The following is a 16,173-nucleotide window of genomic DNA, read 5'->3' as shown; positions in this document are numbered from 1 at the left end:
CGAACAATCTGACAGAGACAGTGGAGGGGTCCAGAGGAAAGGTAGAGCTGTGTGTCATCAGCGTACATGTGGAAGTTGAACTCATGACTCTGGATGATGTCAAAGGACAGCATGTAGATGAGGACGAGCAGGGGACCAAGGATAGACCCTTGAGGGACTCCTCCAGAGGTAACAACGTGGGGGTGGGAAGAGAAGCCACTGCTGGATCCCCCCTGGCTACAATTGGATAAGTAAGAGTGAAACCAAGCGAGGGCAATCCCACTGAGCTGCACAGTGAAGGAGAGGTGTTGGAGGAGGAGGATATGTTAGATCATGCAAAGGCTGCAGAAAGGTCAAGGACGAGAAGGAAGAATCATGCAGCACAGTCATAGTCACAGAGCATATCATTTATTTACAGTAAATGTCAAAAGTTACTTCTGCTTTTTTTAAAAAATCAACTTTCTCATAACTGTCTCCTCTATGCTTATAAATGTGTCTCCATTACAAATGTAAATAAATTCAACCTTCCCTGTTGTCTTTTTGTAACTTCTGACCGTTGCTGACTTCCCTTAAAGTAGCACAATAATGTACTCTTGCAATCTTTTTGTCTTAATGTATTAATTTCGATTGAATAAATTTATAGAACCTTGTAAAGTCTGCTTGCATGTTCAAGATGGAGCTTTTGTAAGTTCCCAAAAGAAAATGCAATCCAATATTGTACATTTTTTGAAAATTGTATCCCCAGTTCATTGTAAAACAACATCATAATTTGGCCTGTGTAACGTAGGACTCTTAGAGCAAAAGTGCAATATATAGGGGCAGATTCATACACATTCCTATTTTATACTGTCTGTGACCTTTGAGATGTACAGTATTAATTTATTTTTGGACTCACTACATTGTGCATAATACGGTGAACATATTCAGGTTCATTAATATGTCCTGAAATTTATTTCACCCATTAATGAGAGGTGACTTACAGTGCATTACCCATCCTTTGATTGGATTCACTATGTCACCTAGTCTCTCAAGTTGAGCGTGCATGTGTTTCAACAAATCCATTTAATAATGAAGCATATTTTGCAATAATGGAGATTATAAAATGTAGCTTACACATTAATGTATCCCTACAAAACACAAATGTAAATTCAAAATGCCTGTGAAGGGTAAGTTTGTATCCTACTTTCTGCTGTACTCATCCATGTGTTAGGTGTCTGCATAATGTGTCAGGAGCATAATCTTTGGGAGACCTTAATAAACACCTCTTTCTTGCTGTGAACCCCACTGTCATCACATGCAATGTTCTATAATGTCCCCAAGCACACAACAGTTTTTCAACACATTTGTAGTATTTTTAAAGAGGCAGTCCTGTTCAATTTTTATAACCTTGGATTTTAACTGGAAAAGATTGTAAATGTATTTGAAAAAACACAATTTGATCTCCAGCACTGCTTTGTGCTGATGTGCTTTTGCTGTGAACTGAGAGGGGTGAATGGCCTGGGTCATGAATTTGCCCCTCAATGTCATCAGTGCTATTCTCTAATGGGCCAACAGGAGGTGCTTTTCTGTGAGGTACAGCTGGTATTGTTAGTTTTTTATATGCTATCAGAAAGTGTTTCATCCGGCAGTCTGACCAAAAGCAATTGAAACATTGCCATTTGGGGGGGTACCTTGCCCTAATGACAGTCAAGGCTGTCCAAGCAGAATTCTACCGATTTGCCATAAGGGTTATTTTGTAAAACTGGTGGATTTCTTCAGGTACTGCTTATGGTAAATTAGATGATATGCTATATTTAAGGACTTGAGCACTGTACGATGCAATACATAATTTATTATTCTGTTGCAAAGATGGAGCAGGTATAATTATTGTGAATAGCTACATCCTGAGGTCAATTAGAGGCTAATTCCTCTTAGGCACATCCTGAGGTTAATTATTGGATCATTATTTTTCTGTAGATCAGCTCCTCCTCTCCAAATTTGGAAAACCAGCAGGAAATAACATTTTGTCCACACACATATGTATATGGGAAGGGAAGGAGCCAGGAACTGCATACATATATATATATTAAAATTATGTTTTGCTAATGGCAAAATTTCTGTTTTATAAAATTTTCATTCATAGCTACTCTAACAAAAATGATTCCTTCTAAAGACATTTTCCTTGATAATTACTGAAATACAAAATGATATATATATATATATATAAATGTATGATAGCTCTGGAGCTCATAGCAAAATATACAGTTCCCTCATCTCTAGTGCTATGAATTCTTCTAAGGTCCATACATTTTATTAAGCAGAGTAAGTGTTTTTAAACAAGCATATCTGTAACCCATTTTAACTTTATTTAACTATTCTAATTTGTTAGATTGTTGTTTTGCACTGCTTGCTTTGAGCGCAGCAATATTTTTATTTATCGATGACATATTATGCTGGAGTTAATTGTTTAGTCATTCCAGTCTAATGCCGCTGTATATTTTGCTTTTTCAGTTGTAGCCAGGTAAACATCTTATAAAACATTGTTCAACATCTCCAAAAATGTAGAAATGTTTCTACAAAAATGTTAAATAGTGTGAAATGTACACTTTACAAGTGAAGTTTTATCATCCATTATCTATTCAGGAGAACTGTCTGCAAATTCATTAAATTCAGCAATCAATCACTGTAACTGATTTGTATAACTTTTGTCACTACCTGTCCTGAAAAAGATATCTGCAATACAGTATTTTGGCGAAGTCATTTGTTACACTATGGAGGTGATTTTAAATCCCAAGAACGGGTGGGTTGGGGGGAGGTGGGAGTTGAAAATAGTTGATTTTTTGGGTCGCAACTGCAAAATTTTCAGACTTGGCATTCCCAATTGGAAGCCTGTATTTTTACGTGCCGACATTAAACCCGGAAATAAAGCCGGGTTGTGGTCGCGACCCAAAAAACAATTATTTTCAACTCCCACTTGCCCCCAACCCAGCCAGTCTTGGGGTTTAAAATCACCCCCTATGTTTTAATATGTTGTTATTTTTTGGTGGTTAATCTTTGTGTTTAAAGGAGTGGATGATACAATTCTATAGTCAACAGACCAGCACAAGTAGTTTCACATTCTGAAAGGAATGTGGGTTTATACAATTAACAAAAAATAGAATTGCTCAATTTATTTTGACAAATGTGATTTGTCATAACTTTAGTTGTGAAGTTATAGCACAGATTAATGTATTATTTACATATTGAAATATTATTGTCATTTAAACACTTAAGTTCCGATTTTAACCTGGTACGGGATTCGAGCGGGGGGTGGGCAAGGCAGGCACTAAACTAGCCCCGACCTCGGCAGCATGTCGCTCAGCTACCGCTTCCCAACCGGAACGGGCTGGAAGCAACAACTGTCCAGCGGACGGGAGCACATGTTCGGGCAGCAGGAGGTTGCCAGCCAGCACCAAAGGGAGGCTCGCCATCCAGGACAAAGCAGCCTGCTAGATTGGCACCCCATCCACCACCCTAAATATTCACTCCCTTCACCACCAGCGCACTGTGGCTGCAGTATGTACCATCCACAGGATGCACTGCAGCAACTTGCCAAGGCTTCTTCGACAGCACCTACCAAACCCGTGACCTCTACCACCTAGAAGGACAAGGGCAGCAGGCACATGGAAACAACACCACCTGCACGTTCCCCTCCAAGTCACACACCATCCCGACTTGGAAATATATCGCCGTTCCTTCATCGTCACTGGGTCAAAATCCTGGAACTCCCTTCCTAACAGCACTGTGCGAGAACCTTCACCACACGGAATGCAGCGGTTCAAGAAGGCAGCTCACCACCACCTTCGCTAGGACAATTAGGGATGGGCAATAAATGCTGGCCTTGCCAGCGACGCCCACATCCCATGAACGAATTTTTAAAAAGATGGTAAGTTGTAATAGGGGGCTTCCAGGAAGGTTTCGCAGGAGGGAGGAGGGGGTGCCCGGAGCAGGGAAGGTCTAAATTTTCATTCTGGGACCCAGAGAAGCATTGCCGCTCCTGCTGGCCCACAAGGAACGTAAAAGAAAACTTACCTTAAATGACCTCTTCTTGTCCCGGATCTTCTTCCCACTGTCTTCACCTGGTGGGAAAGTCATAATGACTTCCTCGCTCAGGCCAGAGTTAAAATTGCAGTTGGATCTGATGATGTCATCGTACCTGTCTGCATATTCAAAGAAGTACCCCACCTGCTTCCAGTGGGTGTCCTTGCTGCCTGCTCAAAAGAGCTGGTTAAAATTGAAAATGGTGGGTTCCTTGCGGGCGTAGGTCACCTGGCCGATTTTAATTGCACACCCATACGGTTTACATCAGGTGGGTAGGGTTAATATAGCCCTTTAATTATTTACAACAATTCAAAAGTTTATGCTCACACAAAAAGTTTCACTGTTAAAAGTACTCTCTGACTCAAGTAAAGTTTTTGATCAATTTTCAAAAACAGCCTTTTTTGTTTGTTAGGTTAAGTTTAAACAGTACAATGACATTTTTTTGGAATTCATCATAACATGATTCATTCCCATCGGACTATATTGTCAACAGCTGTTTCATATCTCCTTATTTTAATGGAAGAAATATGTACCAACAAAACCTAAATGCCACTGAATTCTGTCGTGGGTATCACAAACGGCGCTGCAGTAAGTGGTTTGGTTTGACAAGTACTTGCTGTAAGCAAGTAAATGTCATTTAATATGTCAGTTACATTGTACAAGTCTGCATCAGGAGATTTTTTAGGAAAACCCTATAATCAGTTGCTGGTTACGGAAAAAACTCAGATTCCTGTAAATAGGATACTCAATGTTAAAATTGCTTGCAATTCTTTTTGCAGACATCTAATAGCATACAGCTGATGTCAAGTGGAAGTAAACCTCTGGAAAACAAACCATTTTGCAGATGGCAATACCCATAAGTAATGTGAATTGTTGGAACTGAGAGTTTTCATTGGAGTTGTCCAATATAACCTGAATTATAACCTATAGTCAATTGAATGTGTTAGTTTAAAGATGCAGGAATAACAGTAACAAAATTTACCTGTATAAATGTTCGGGAGCAATAAACGAATTATACTAGTTCTACATGTACAATCTGATTACTCTGACCACAGTGTTAATTGGATTCTAACTGCCAGATCTGATATATCTAGCTTTGTAGTGGAAAACCTTTTGAAAGTGATGAACTGTAATTCACTGAGCAGCTTGAAGCACTTGTAATTTACTGTGTGTCATACTATGAAGAGTACGACCTAATGGACTTCACATTACCTGTAGCATCACAAACCTTTGAGTGAAACTAGCTGCTGTAAAGTGATAGTGAAAGACAGTGAGATATGTGTGGAACCTGCCATATTTAGCTGAAATGCAGTTCTCATGTCTTTCACTAATACATGATGCTTTAGGTAAGTCTGGCTGAGCTCATTATCTGTCTGCAGCCTATAAAAAATGGAGTCAAAAATAGTGTAAGACAATAGTTGTGGGGCAAGAATTGTAATTGGTCCATGACTAAAAATAGCAAAAAAAAACAAGTCTAACTCTTAGAATGTTGTAAAAATGGAGATTTAGCTCATTTTTACAAGTAGAACAAAAAAAACCCCAATGTTTTTGTTTGTTTTGTTTTATTGTTTATTGAAGCACCTACTATTTCAGGTTGTGAACTTTTTTAGGGATTTAAAGTTAAAGTTTGATGTGCTTATTAGTAATATGCCAACCAGCAACTAAAATGCCATAAATCATTCATAGAGGAAACAAACATCCAGAAATTATTCCATTTATAGAAAGTAGATGATATCTGTCATGTTTTACCACAGTTATGAGACATACATTATTCACATTCTATATGACATACTTTTGTTGTAGCTCAAGTTTTTGTTTTGTCAGCTCCCTTGATACGTATTATTAGTGTTTAGTTCTGTTTGGGAACTGGCTTATTCATGCACAGTATTCACCATTGACAGATTAGAAGTTATAACTTTCTCAAATTAATTTGAATCACTTTTGGAAAATAGACCTATTAGATTTTTGGAAGCTGCAAACTTGCAAAAGAACTATAACTGCCCAACAACCCTGGCCTTCATATGTTGAGAAAGGATGACTATGGTTATCAGCAGGTCTTCATTTGTTCTTTATCATTTGGGGAGTGGCAAGTCACCGTAATCTGTCAAAAGCCTAACAGTTTTAACCTCCTGAAACAAAGTAAAGATTGCATTTTGTATTTATTGTGCAGATTAGTTGAGCCGTTGAATTGCGTGAATGCTTTGTTCGTTGCTTTCGTTGAAAATATAAAACAAGCTGGGCTGTGGTGTTTCTGACTGTGATGCATTGTCTTTCTGATGTTTTTCCAAACAGAACTGCATGTGAAAAAACATGCAAGCCAGCAGACTAGAGGGCTTCTAAGATAGCTATCCAATCTTTGATCCGTTGTTATTAGCCGTCGGTATTCAGACAGAGTAATTGCCGAGCCTCTTGGTACAAGGTTCACAGTAAATCTACCTCAGTTTTCCCTTTTCTTCCTGCCTGCCTCCATTGAAGTTGACCTCTGTCAGTTAGAGAGCCTCATCAGTGACTCCAACCGCAGCAAGAGCATCTTAATGATCTGAAATTCTTCTGAGAAGTTGGTGATGTTTTCTCATCAGGATCCAATTTGGAGCGCTTTGTTCCATTCTTGAACTTGTCTTTGGAACCACAGAATAGCAAGTCAGTTTGTAGTCTTTCATATTGTTAGAAAGCCAAAATACACTCCTGTAGGAAAAATAGGAAAGAAAATTTAGTATTTGAAAAAATAATTTGTTGTAACTGATGTTTTATAGAGTGATATATTTCAATAAATTCTTGTGCACAATAGCAGTACAATAAGGATATTGTACAAATAAGATAAACTTAGGGCAAAATGCATTTTCAGTTGCCAGTAGATATTCATTTCCTAAAATCTGACAGCAAATTTAGCATCAATTACCTGATTATTTCAATACAGTAATTCAGATGTGTACAGAAATAAAGAGGCACTGAGAATGGGATAGTTGATGCTATGCTGCTCTTTTTATGTGAGAATGTTTTCTGTAAGAATGTTTCGAAAATGCTTATTACTGTTAGCCCTTCATAGCCTCATCTTTAGAAGTAAAATTTACTGCAATTCAACCTCTATTCCTCTCTATTCACCACACTTGTCAGTCAGCTCAATGCTGTATCTACAGGAATGGAGGTGTTATATTCCAGCAATTATCGTGTCATATACTTGAAAATGTAAATGAATGTGTGTGTAAAATTAAATTTATGGGTTGTCAGTGAAGAATAAGAACCAGGAGAGCAATTACTTATCTGCTTTCATCTCTCTAGCTCTGATACATCAGGCAGAAAACCATGCAGATAAATGCTGGAATTAACATTATGCAGGTCTTAAAATGAATGGGCTGGTGTCTTGTGTTGCCTTCTATAGCTTTTGTTTTGAAGAGCAAGTGAAATTAAGATGATTATCATCCATCAATCTGCTAGAAAGACAGTGAAAGAACAAAGAAGCTTAAATTCCATGTTTACAGTACTTGGTTTTCACAGAGAGTCAGCTTTATTGGGACAGTTTTATCTATTATTGAAATAGTATTATTTGGAACAATTTGTGTGTTCTTTTACCAGCAATCTAAAATGCATTTTCCAGAGAAACTAAAGTGAGTAATGCTGAGCATTTAGAAACTGATGCAAAGGTAGTAATGTGAATTAGAAACTTATATTAACAGTTGCAGCCAGTTGTATCAATAATATTTAATATTTGAGGTAGATTAAAACATGCTCACAAATAGTATCTGGGTACTGCATCTCGTACATGTTTACTTGTCTATAGCAACTCTCATCTCATCAGCGAAACTGTATCCACAGTGTTTGAATCTTAAATGTTCTAATTAATTTATTCAGTCATTTAAAACACTTTTGATGCCACAATACAAATGCTACACTGTGGGCATTTGCCAGTTCAATAAATGTGTCTGTATTGTAAAGTTTCAGACAAGGGCTAAGGTATAAATGGTAAGATCAAAAATCTGCTGGCTCTAATTCACCAAGTTTTAGGACTCCATGAACAATGCTGTAGATTTGTTTGAATATGAATGTGCAGTGGGATGTAGTTTGACCTTCAGCTGTGATTTCAGTTCATCAGGATTAGTCAAGCTAGGCGATCAAGACTGCTAATGCATAATGACTTATAAAATGAAAAATGTGTAGTGACCATGCAAATGTTTCAGCTAATCAAAGAGGAGAACTTTAGCTTTGAGAGAAAAGAAAAACAAGGGCATGTCAAGGCCTAAAGTGAAGATGTGTGTAAAATAATCTGAGCAGCTTTATTAGCGAGAGAGGATTTAGAAGTTTCGTTTTGGCCTCTTAACATATTGCACAGCATATTATGTTGCATAAATATTATCAAAAGTAAGATTGGATGAATAGCTTATTTTTTTCCAGGTAGAAACTGCTTTAAGATGATCTGATATAAAATTCGTAATGAGAGCTCAAAGCTGCTAAAAAGGCAGGCTGTTCTAGACCTGTCATTCCACAGTCATTTCACAGAATGAAGCAAAAGCGTTTACAGTCTTAATTTAACATGCGGGAATCGATTTTAATCCAATGAGTAGGATACTTACCCACTCAGATCCTGACCATTTCTGAATATAAACTTCAGGGTTTTGCAGGTGCATGCGATGCCCACCTATAGCAAGCGGGAGCCTCATAAATTTATTCAAATCGGGGTCCAATTGCGTCAATAGGACCCCAATGCAATTTTAACCAGGGCCTGAGTGGGGAAGCCACAGCGGCTTTCCCTCCCAGGCAGAAGCAGGTCTGCAGATAGAAGAGGCCCTTCAGGTAAGTCTGAAACTTTGCTTTGTGGGGCCAGGAGCAGCAGTGCACCTCCGAGCCCCACAAGGAGAGTTGCAGCCTCCCCTGCCCCGAACCTCCCCCCTTTCCTTCCGTGGAACCGTCCTGATAACCCCCCCACCCCCTGTCACTTACCTGGAAGCCAGCGGATGGCCAAGGGAAGTCTGTTTATAGTCACTCTGTCCCCTCTTCGTGCTCGTTCTGAGCGGGAAGTGGACCAGTGGCATTTAAATGAAGCCCGACAGTTAAATTGCCTCGTGTGGCCTTCTCCTGCCTCTGCTGGGTGGGAAATTAACTCACTGGAGTGGTTTCCCACCGAAAACCCGTTAAGAGTTAAAATCCGCCCTGTGAAAAACATTCAGATAATAAAATTATACCTCAGAAGCATGATGTGCAGCTTTGCAACTTGAATTTTCCATGTGTTTACATTACTTGCTTTTGTTTTAATTGTCTGCAAGATTCCTTAACCCCCCCCCCACCCCCCAAAGAATTGTGTAGAAAATATGTGGGAGGGTTGCGAGATTTTAACTGAAGGGTTCAGGCGATCTCATAAACTGTGAGAGCAGTGTAACTATGTAAGTATTATCTAAACCTTAAAACTGAATTGCAGCCTTAATTACCTGCTATATACTTGTTATCTTATGGAATTTATTTTAAACTGTGTCCATAGTGTCTCCAGTGATAACGTAAAACCAGTGGTACAACATTGCTATCATTATTATTCTTAAGTGTCAGAACATCCGTTTTGCGTGCAAGCAAACTCTTGCTATATTTTACAATTTCTTTGGGGGTGGGGGTGGGGACGCAATTTCAGACATGTTACAAATGGCATACATGAATCCTTACAATGACTGGCATTATTTATGTCTCTTCTGATTCTGGCCATCGTCCATTTTACAGGTTAATGACTCATTGTTTATATGGCTAAGATCATTCAGTGCATAACTATAGTAAACTATCACCAGGAGTTTCATATCTTCTTTTATTCATAGCCCTCTTACTATTATGCACTTGTGCGCTCATAGGCACTATAGCTGATTGTGAGCTTTGACTCGAAGAAGTAAAATATGTGATCAGTGCTAACGTGTAACTTTTGTTCCTGCTAGCTTATATATTGCTTTCTGTATATCATATACCTATGGCATTTTAAAACAAAGGAAGACTAAGTTACGGAAGGGGAAATTAAAACTGCAGGAAAAATTTCAAATAACACAGGCCTATTTATGCATTTTGCCCTTTGTCTTACTATTTTCCTTCACCAATGTTCTCCTCACCTCTCCTCTTGAAGGTGTTGTTTCCTTACGGAGTACGGCTTTATGGACTCTAGTGCCCCCCCACCCCCACACACCCCTGGCCTGACCTGTACCTCACCAAAGTGAGCATGTGTGAGCCTTGATAGTCCTGAGAGGCATTTCAGCTGAGCTTAGTCCTGTCCTCATCTGACAAAGACGAGCACAACTTTTGCAACAAGTCCCTGGATAGTGATCAGAAGCAGAAGCCCTGGTAGATTTTCCTCCAAAATCTAGGGGTGCCATGACCGATTGCAGTGCCTTAACAACGGTGCGAGCTGAAATCGGTTCATTCAGTACAAACGAGCATTTAACCTTCCTGATCCATACAGCTCAGCAACTCAAAGCACCATAAGATCAGATTTGTTTACTAAATTTAATTGGCTGCCAAGACGAATGGGTAGATTTTCACCTTCATTACCTGGACGGTAATCTGGCAGAGTGCATCGACCGCCCTTTATAATAGAGCCCGCCTGATTTTCAGTCTATTGATTTCAATGGAACAAAAATCAGGAGAGTTCTATAAAGGGCGGTGATCCACTCTACAAGTCACCAACCAGGCGATGAAAATAAAAATCCACCCCCATATCCATATTTTTTTTGCCAGATGCATGCATTTGGTATTACAGTAGATGCATATAGTTTGTGATAATTACTATATTATAAATCGTTTGCTGATAATTCACAAAAAAATCCACTGTGTCCTATCTGACTAGACATTAGCATCAATGTGAACAATGCTGTTAATGGATGCTTTAATTTTCTAACAACAGAATACTTAGATGTCATGAAGCAACTAATAATTTTTTGTGGGTATTTATTTTGATGTAATAGTTTCTTCAGAAGGTTGCATCCCGAATGTCTAGAAAGAAAAGGAAGGTTTTAATTTATTTAAAGCGTAGCTTCTTATGATACATGTCCTTTGTTGTAACTTGTCAGCTTAACACACCCTGTATTGTTCCTGGCAAAACCAACCATAATGAAATGCTTTTCTGGTAAGCAAAAAGAAAATGTTGAGCATAATTTCATATATCAATTCTTAAGTACTAAATTCTTGTCATTTACAACCGATATAATTTTACAGTAGATATTTTGAGATGTTTTTGCTATGGAATTTTGAAATTTAATATATATTTTTCTTAAAAATGGTAAAAAAATAGTCTCCATTGAAAAGTGATTGTACAGTGATAACCTTCAAATTGAAAAAGTTGTTAAATGATATCACATTAAATCACTTGTTACTTTAATAACCCATTTTCTGAATTTGTCATATCACTTTCTTAATAGTCCATAAGAAAATGTTAAAGAGAAAATATTTACACTGAGTTTTTTATTTATATTAGAAGATATTTGCCTTTTCAAAGAAGAAAGTAATTGCTTTTTTCAAAGGTTGAATAACTTGGCAGGTTGACAAGCTTTTCAGATTATGAGCTGGTTAGTACAAGCAATGCCTTCAAATAGTGTATCTCAAAAAGCTGCTCATTGCATTCCTCCATCACTTGGTGCAAGGTGTTGCTCATAGAGTGCAACAGCACATAAGGAAACAATGTAATTGCCACAAAAAATCTTGTAGAAGCATGTCTGTGCAGAGGGTAGAAGACAAACATTGATTCTGGGCATCTGACCGTTTTGAAAATGTTGTCCCTTCAGCAAGTGTTGCAAGAGCAAGCAAAGCACACAGCATGTTGCAGAATGCTGGTTTGGCTTGATGTTCTGAATCTCTCTCGCTGGAGCAGGTGCCTGTGTCAGTGGCCATGATGACTCCCCAGGTGATCACCCCTCAGCAGATGCAGCAGATCCTTCAACAGCAAGTGCTGTCCCCACAGCAGCTTCAGGCTCTACTTCAACAGCAGCAAGCAGTCATGTTACAGCAGGTATGAGAACACCCACAGCACACTACTTTTGACAAGTCATACATAGAATTGGAAATGTTTCATGAATCCTGATTTTATTTTTATTGTAATTGTACAGTATTAAAATGCTGCATTTTAATAGTCATAGACATATGCCTTACCAAACTTAGTATTCATTAAAAAAAAGTTTTTAAAACACTCATTTGTTCTTTTTGTATTTGTTAAGCAATGTGTGTATTAGTTACTGAATACACATATAATACATAAGAATTCCAATGAAAACATGAGAAAAAAGTTTTAATGCATTTGTGTTGTTTATTGTTAAGTACTACATTTAATGTGTTTTTGTGATGTAAAACTATCACAGGTAGTTTCTTATCATGTTATCACCTTTAAAATTGTTTGGAATTTTATAAACTGCTTTGCTTTTCATCTGTTTATTCAATGAAGCAGCTTATATGTCATGATGTTAGCTAAAGACATCTTTGTCAAAGTGATTTCTGAGGAAGCAATAGTAGAAGTTTTCAAATGTGTATTGGGTCAGATTTTGCCATTGACTTTCTACGTGCTTTTGCACGGCAAGTTCCTGTAAATTAGAGATGCAAAAAGTACGGCGCCCTCTACAGAGCATCTAGGAACTGTGTGGCAAGCAGCTGTGTATCTCCTTAACCAATCAGATTGAAGCATAGTTAACAACAGCGCAGAGTGGGAACAAGTAAGTGTAAGTTAAAATAGTAAATTCAATGTCAAATCAAGTACAGAAAATGAAATAAAGAGAGAGTAAGAAAGATTGAATTAAGAGACAGAGATAAGAGACAGAAAGAAAAAGTTTTTTAAAAAATTACTTTTCTTTAAAATGTCCAACAGTAATTAAAATCTGATGGAATAAGACTCTACACGTGTGGAAGTTAATTTTCAGTGCCAGAGAGGTTGTTTGGCAGTAATTAAGACTTACCACACCATTTAAAGGGTACTTAGACTTGAAATGACTTGACTTAACTTTTTTTGGTGAGTTTAATCCGTATCTATTCGGTAAGTACAGGAACTTCATGTCATTCAATACATTTGAACAGGGAGCCAGACAGCGAGATGCCATTTTTGCACAGCTTTTGGAGGACCATCACATGTTGGCCAGCAACTTCCAGATTTCCATATTTAACGGCGCATGTGTGATCGCTGGAAGTTATTGTCTGATTTGCACATGAATAACGATGAGTGCTGTTAGCCTCACCATTACATTTACAGCAAAATTCGGCCCAATAACATCCTGCACAGCCATATTCAGGATCTGTTCAGTCATATCACTTGAAATTGCAGTCCTCTGACATCTAGCTGAATGGACTGACAGATTAATTAACTTTCTACTAAGAACTTAACTATGGGGTTTGTCTCAGAAAGACACCGAAATTTGCTTTTTTTTAACCTGCAAATTCTTTTTCTCGCTTCTAATTTTGGCACCATTTTGTATAGCAGTGTCTATTATTTTTCAGCAACAGCTTCAAGAATTCTATAAAAAACAGCAGGAACAGTTACATCTTCAGCTTCTGCAGCAGCAGCAACAACAACAACAGCAGCAGCAGCAGCAGCAGCAGCAACAACAGCAGCAACAACAACAGCAGCAACAGCAGCACCCAGGCAAGCAATCAAAAGAGGTAGGTACTGAGTAACTAGGCTGCCTGCATAATAGCTTGGGGTGAAAGGGGGCGGGAGAGAGGCAAGAGTAGGATCACATTTTTCCATAACAAGGCTCTGGTTGTCAAAGGTACATTATTATGATTTTGCTGAGTCTAATAACAATGACAGTAGTACTCTCATGTTCCTCTTCTTTGTAGTGTGGGACTCGAGAGTTATAATCCAAAGCTGCTGTCTTTTAATGTTCACTAATGAATCACAGTGTACAAAGAGCAAGCTGTGTGATGGACAAAGTACTGATTATCTTGTAGTCACAGAGATTCTGAGTTGGTGAGGGAGCCTCAGTTTTTCCTCAGAGGTACAGCTCAGAGAGCATGCAAATTTAGCCTACTGTTAAAAACCCAGGTTGAGTATAGACTTCAAAGTCACAGGTCCCTGATTAATGAACTGCTACTGTAGGTTTGGACTGGCGAGCAGAAAGTTACAGTTTGATGTGCTCATAAATCAACCTGACAGGCCTGTTTCCCTGGCCTACCTAGCTCTTGTCAGCAAACTGCATCAAATATAAACATAATACAAACAAAACATGTTGAAGTAGTTAAATTGATCAGCAGGTATCGTGGACATTGTCTTCAAGAAACACATTATGCAAACGTACAGGAAACAGCATTGACCTCCTGAGGCATTGTTTCTGTTTGGATTTGTGAACAGAATTTCATGCAGCCATCAAATATGGAATAGAAATTGCTCCCTTATTTCTCCTGAGGCTTTGGGCCATCCACATGACTTGCTCCATTATGCAGTCTGTTTTCCAGTGAGTGCATCAGAAGTTTTGCTTTTCCCCAAACTAAAGCGAAAGGTCTTCCACAGCAGCTTGTCTTCCTCTGAAGTGTGACTGCCTTCTCATATCCTCCTGAGTCCCAAGAACTCCAGTTTGTCTTGTAATGCCTCAAAAAATTGGAAGTTAGACTCTTTCCTGTAATAGGGCACATCTCTGCCTTGAATGTATTCCCAGTTTTAATGTATTCCGACAAGAGAAGAAAAGAAAGCTAACAGGGCAATGCTATGAAGGCTACATCCCAGTTTACTAATAGATCACTTGAGACCACATTCATGGGCCACTAAGGACTAAACTTATTCAGCTGCAAAAGCAGCATTGCCTGGAAAGATCTACTGCTGTGAAGATTTTATACAATGGGCATGGATAAATGTAATGTTATAGGTGACCTTAGCATTTGAAGGATTTTTTTTGGTAACTGAAATTAGTTGTCCTAATTTTTTACAAAATATGTGTTAATATTTAGTAATTATTTTGACCGTATTTAGGTTCATGTTTTTGTCATCATGGTATACATGAGGTGTATTAACATATTATGCTTACAACATGTTTGTTAAAGGGACATCATGTTTGTGAAAATCACTTGGCAAAGCTTTTCTAGTTTGTTTACAAACATATCACATTATTGACAAAACTCGTGCCTTGTGTGATTTCTGTACAATGTTGGCATGATGAAAATAGTACCAAGCTCTTTTATGCCTTCTCCCTCTCCAAAGATGAAAAAGATTGGCTGCTCTTTAATGAAAGCCGTGCCACTTTAAATTATAAAGAGAGATCTTAAATACCTGATTTTCCTCTTAGTGGACACAGGCACATAAACAGGATTGTAAGTCAAGCACAATTGAACAAGATTTGTGTCCTTGCGCAAAATCGATCCTCTCACTATATACTGTGCTCGCAGAAATTAGTATTATAATGAACAGGCTGTACAGTTCTATCCTGAAATAATCCATTTTTTAAAATTTCAAAATGATGAAAAATATATAATTACCAGTATCTTGGTTACAGTCAGTGTGGAGAGTCTGTTATCTTTTTCTTTCTAACAATCCTGACATGGAGGCGACCTACTGAAAGCCGATTTTGTGTGCATATTTTGAAAATAAGCTTGTGGTCCACGTTGAACCACATTGAAGTGGGTTACATGCCCCACACATCCGTGAGAGCAAATGCTACATGCCCCACACATCCGTGTGGGGCATGTAGCATTTGCTCTCACTGGTGATCATGGAAAATTGAGCGGCACATTTTCTGTTTTAAAGGTGACAAGTATTACAAATAAATAAAACTTCATTTTACTTATTAGTTAAGAACACCATTCCTCTGAAATCATGGAATTAGACTCTTGCTGAATACAACAGAAGTAAAATTTGCAATTGTTTGTCTCTGTGGATTAAGTTTCTGTTTTACATTGTATGATTGGATACACGTCTTTTACAGCAGCAGTTGGCAGCCCAACAGATTGTCTTCCAACAGCAGCTTCTCCAAATGCAACAAATCCAGCAACAACAGCATTTGATGAACTTACAACGTCAGGGACTCATTACTATCCAGCCTGGACAGCCGTCCCTCTCAGTCCAATCTCTGCCACAAGGTACTGTACTGTAAATCCCACTAAAAGCTACAGAAAATATTATTGCAAGATTGTGATTTATTGAACATGTGCATAGAATAGAATTTAACTTTGGAGTATTGAAAGTGTAACATGCAGCAAATTTGTAGAAAA

At 38.2% G+C, this 16,173-nt stretch overlaps 1 protein-coding gene across 5 annotated transcripts in view; it reads left to right on the top strand.

The window, feature by feature from the left end:
* foxp2 (forkhead box P2) overlaps nt 1-16,173 on the top strand; it is a 561,942-nt gene that overhangs the window by 480,228 nt on the left and 65,541 nt on the right. For 4 of the 5 annotated variants that reach the window (XM_067999554.1, XM_067999553.1, XM_067999555.1 and 1 more), the window contains 3 exons: nt 11,864-12,001; nt 13,471-13,632; nt 15,888-16,041. In XM_067999554.1, the coding sequence (XP_067855655.1) occupies nt 11,864-12,001; nt 13,471-13,632; nt 15,888-16,041 (454 nt within the window). The remainder of the gene's footprint in view (nt 1-11,863; nt 12,002-13,470; nt 13,633-15,887; nt 16,042-16,173) is intronic. The other variant, XM_067999556.1, reaches the window with a different exon arrangement.

This window comes from Heptranchias perlo, chromosome 18 (genome assembly GCF_035084215.1).
Source record: "Heptranchias perlo isolate sHepPer1 chromosome 18, sHepPer1.hap1, whole genome shotgun sequence".
NCBI classification, from domain to species: Eukaryota; Metazoa; Chordata; class Chondrichthyes; order Hexanchiformes; family Hexanchidae; genus Heptranchias; species Heptranchias perlo.
Note: the sequence above shows the minus strand (reverse complement) of the source record. Positions and strands in the feature narration are given on the sequence as shown.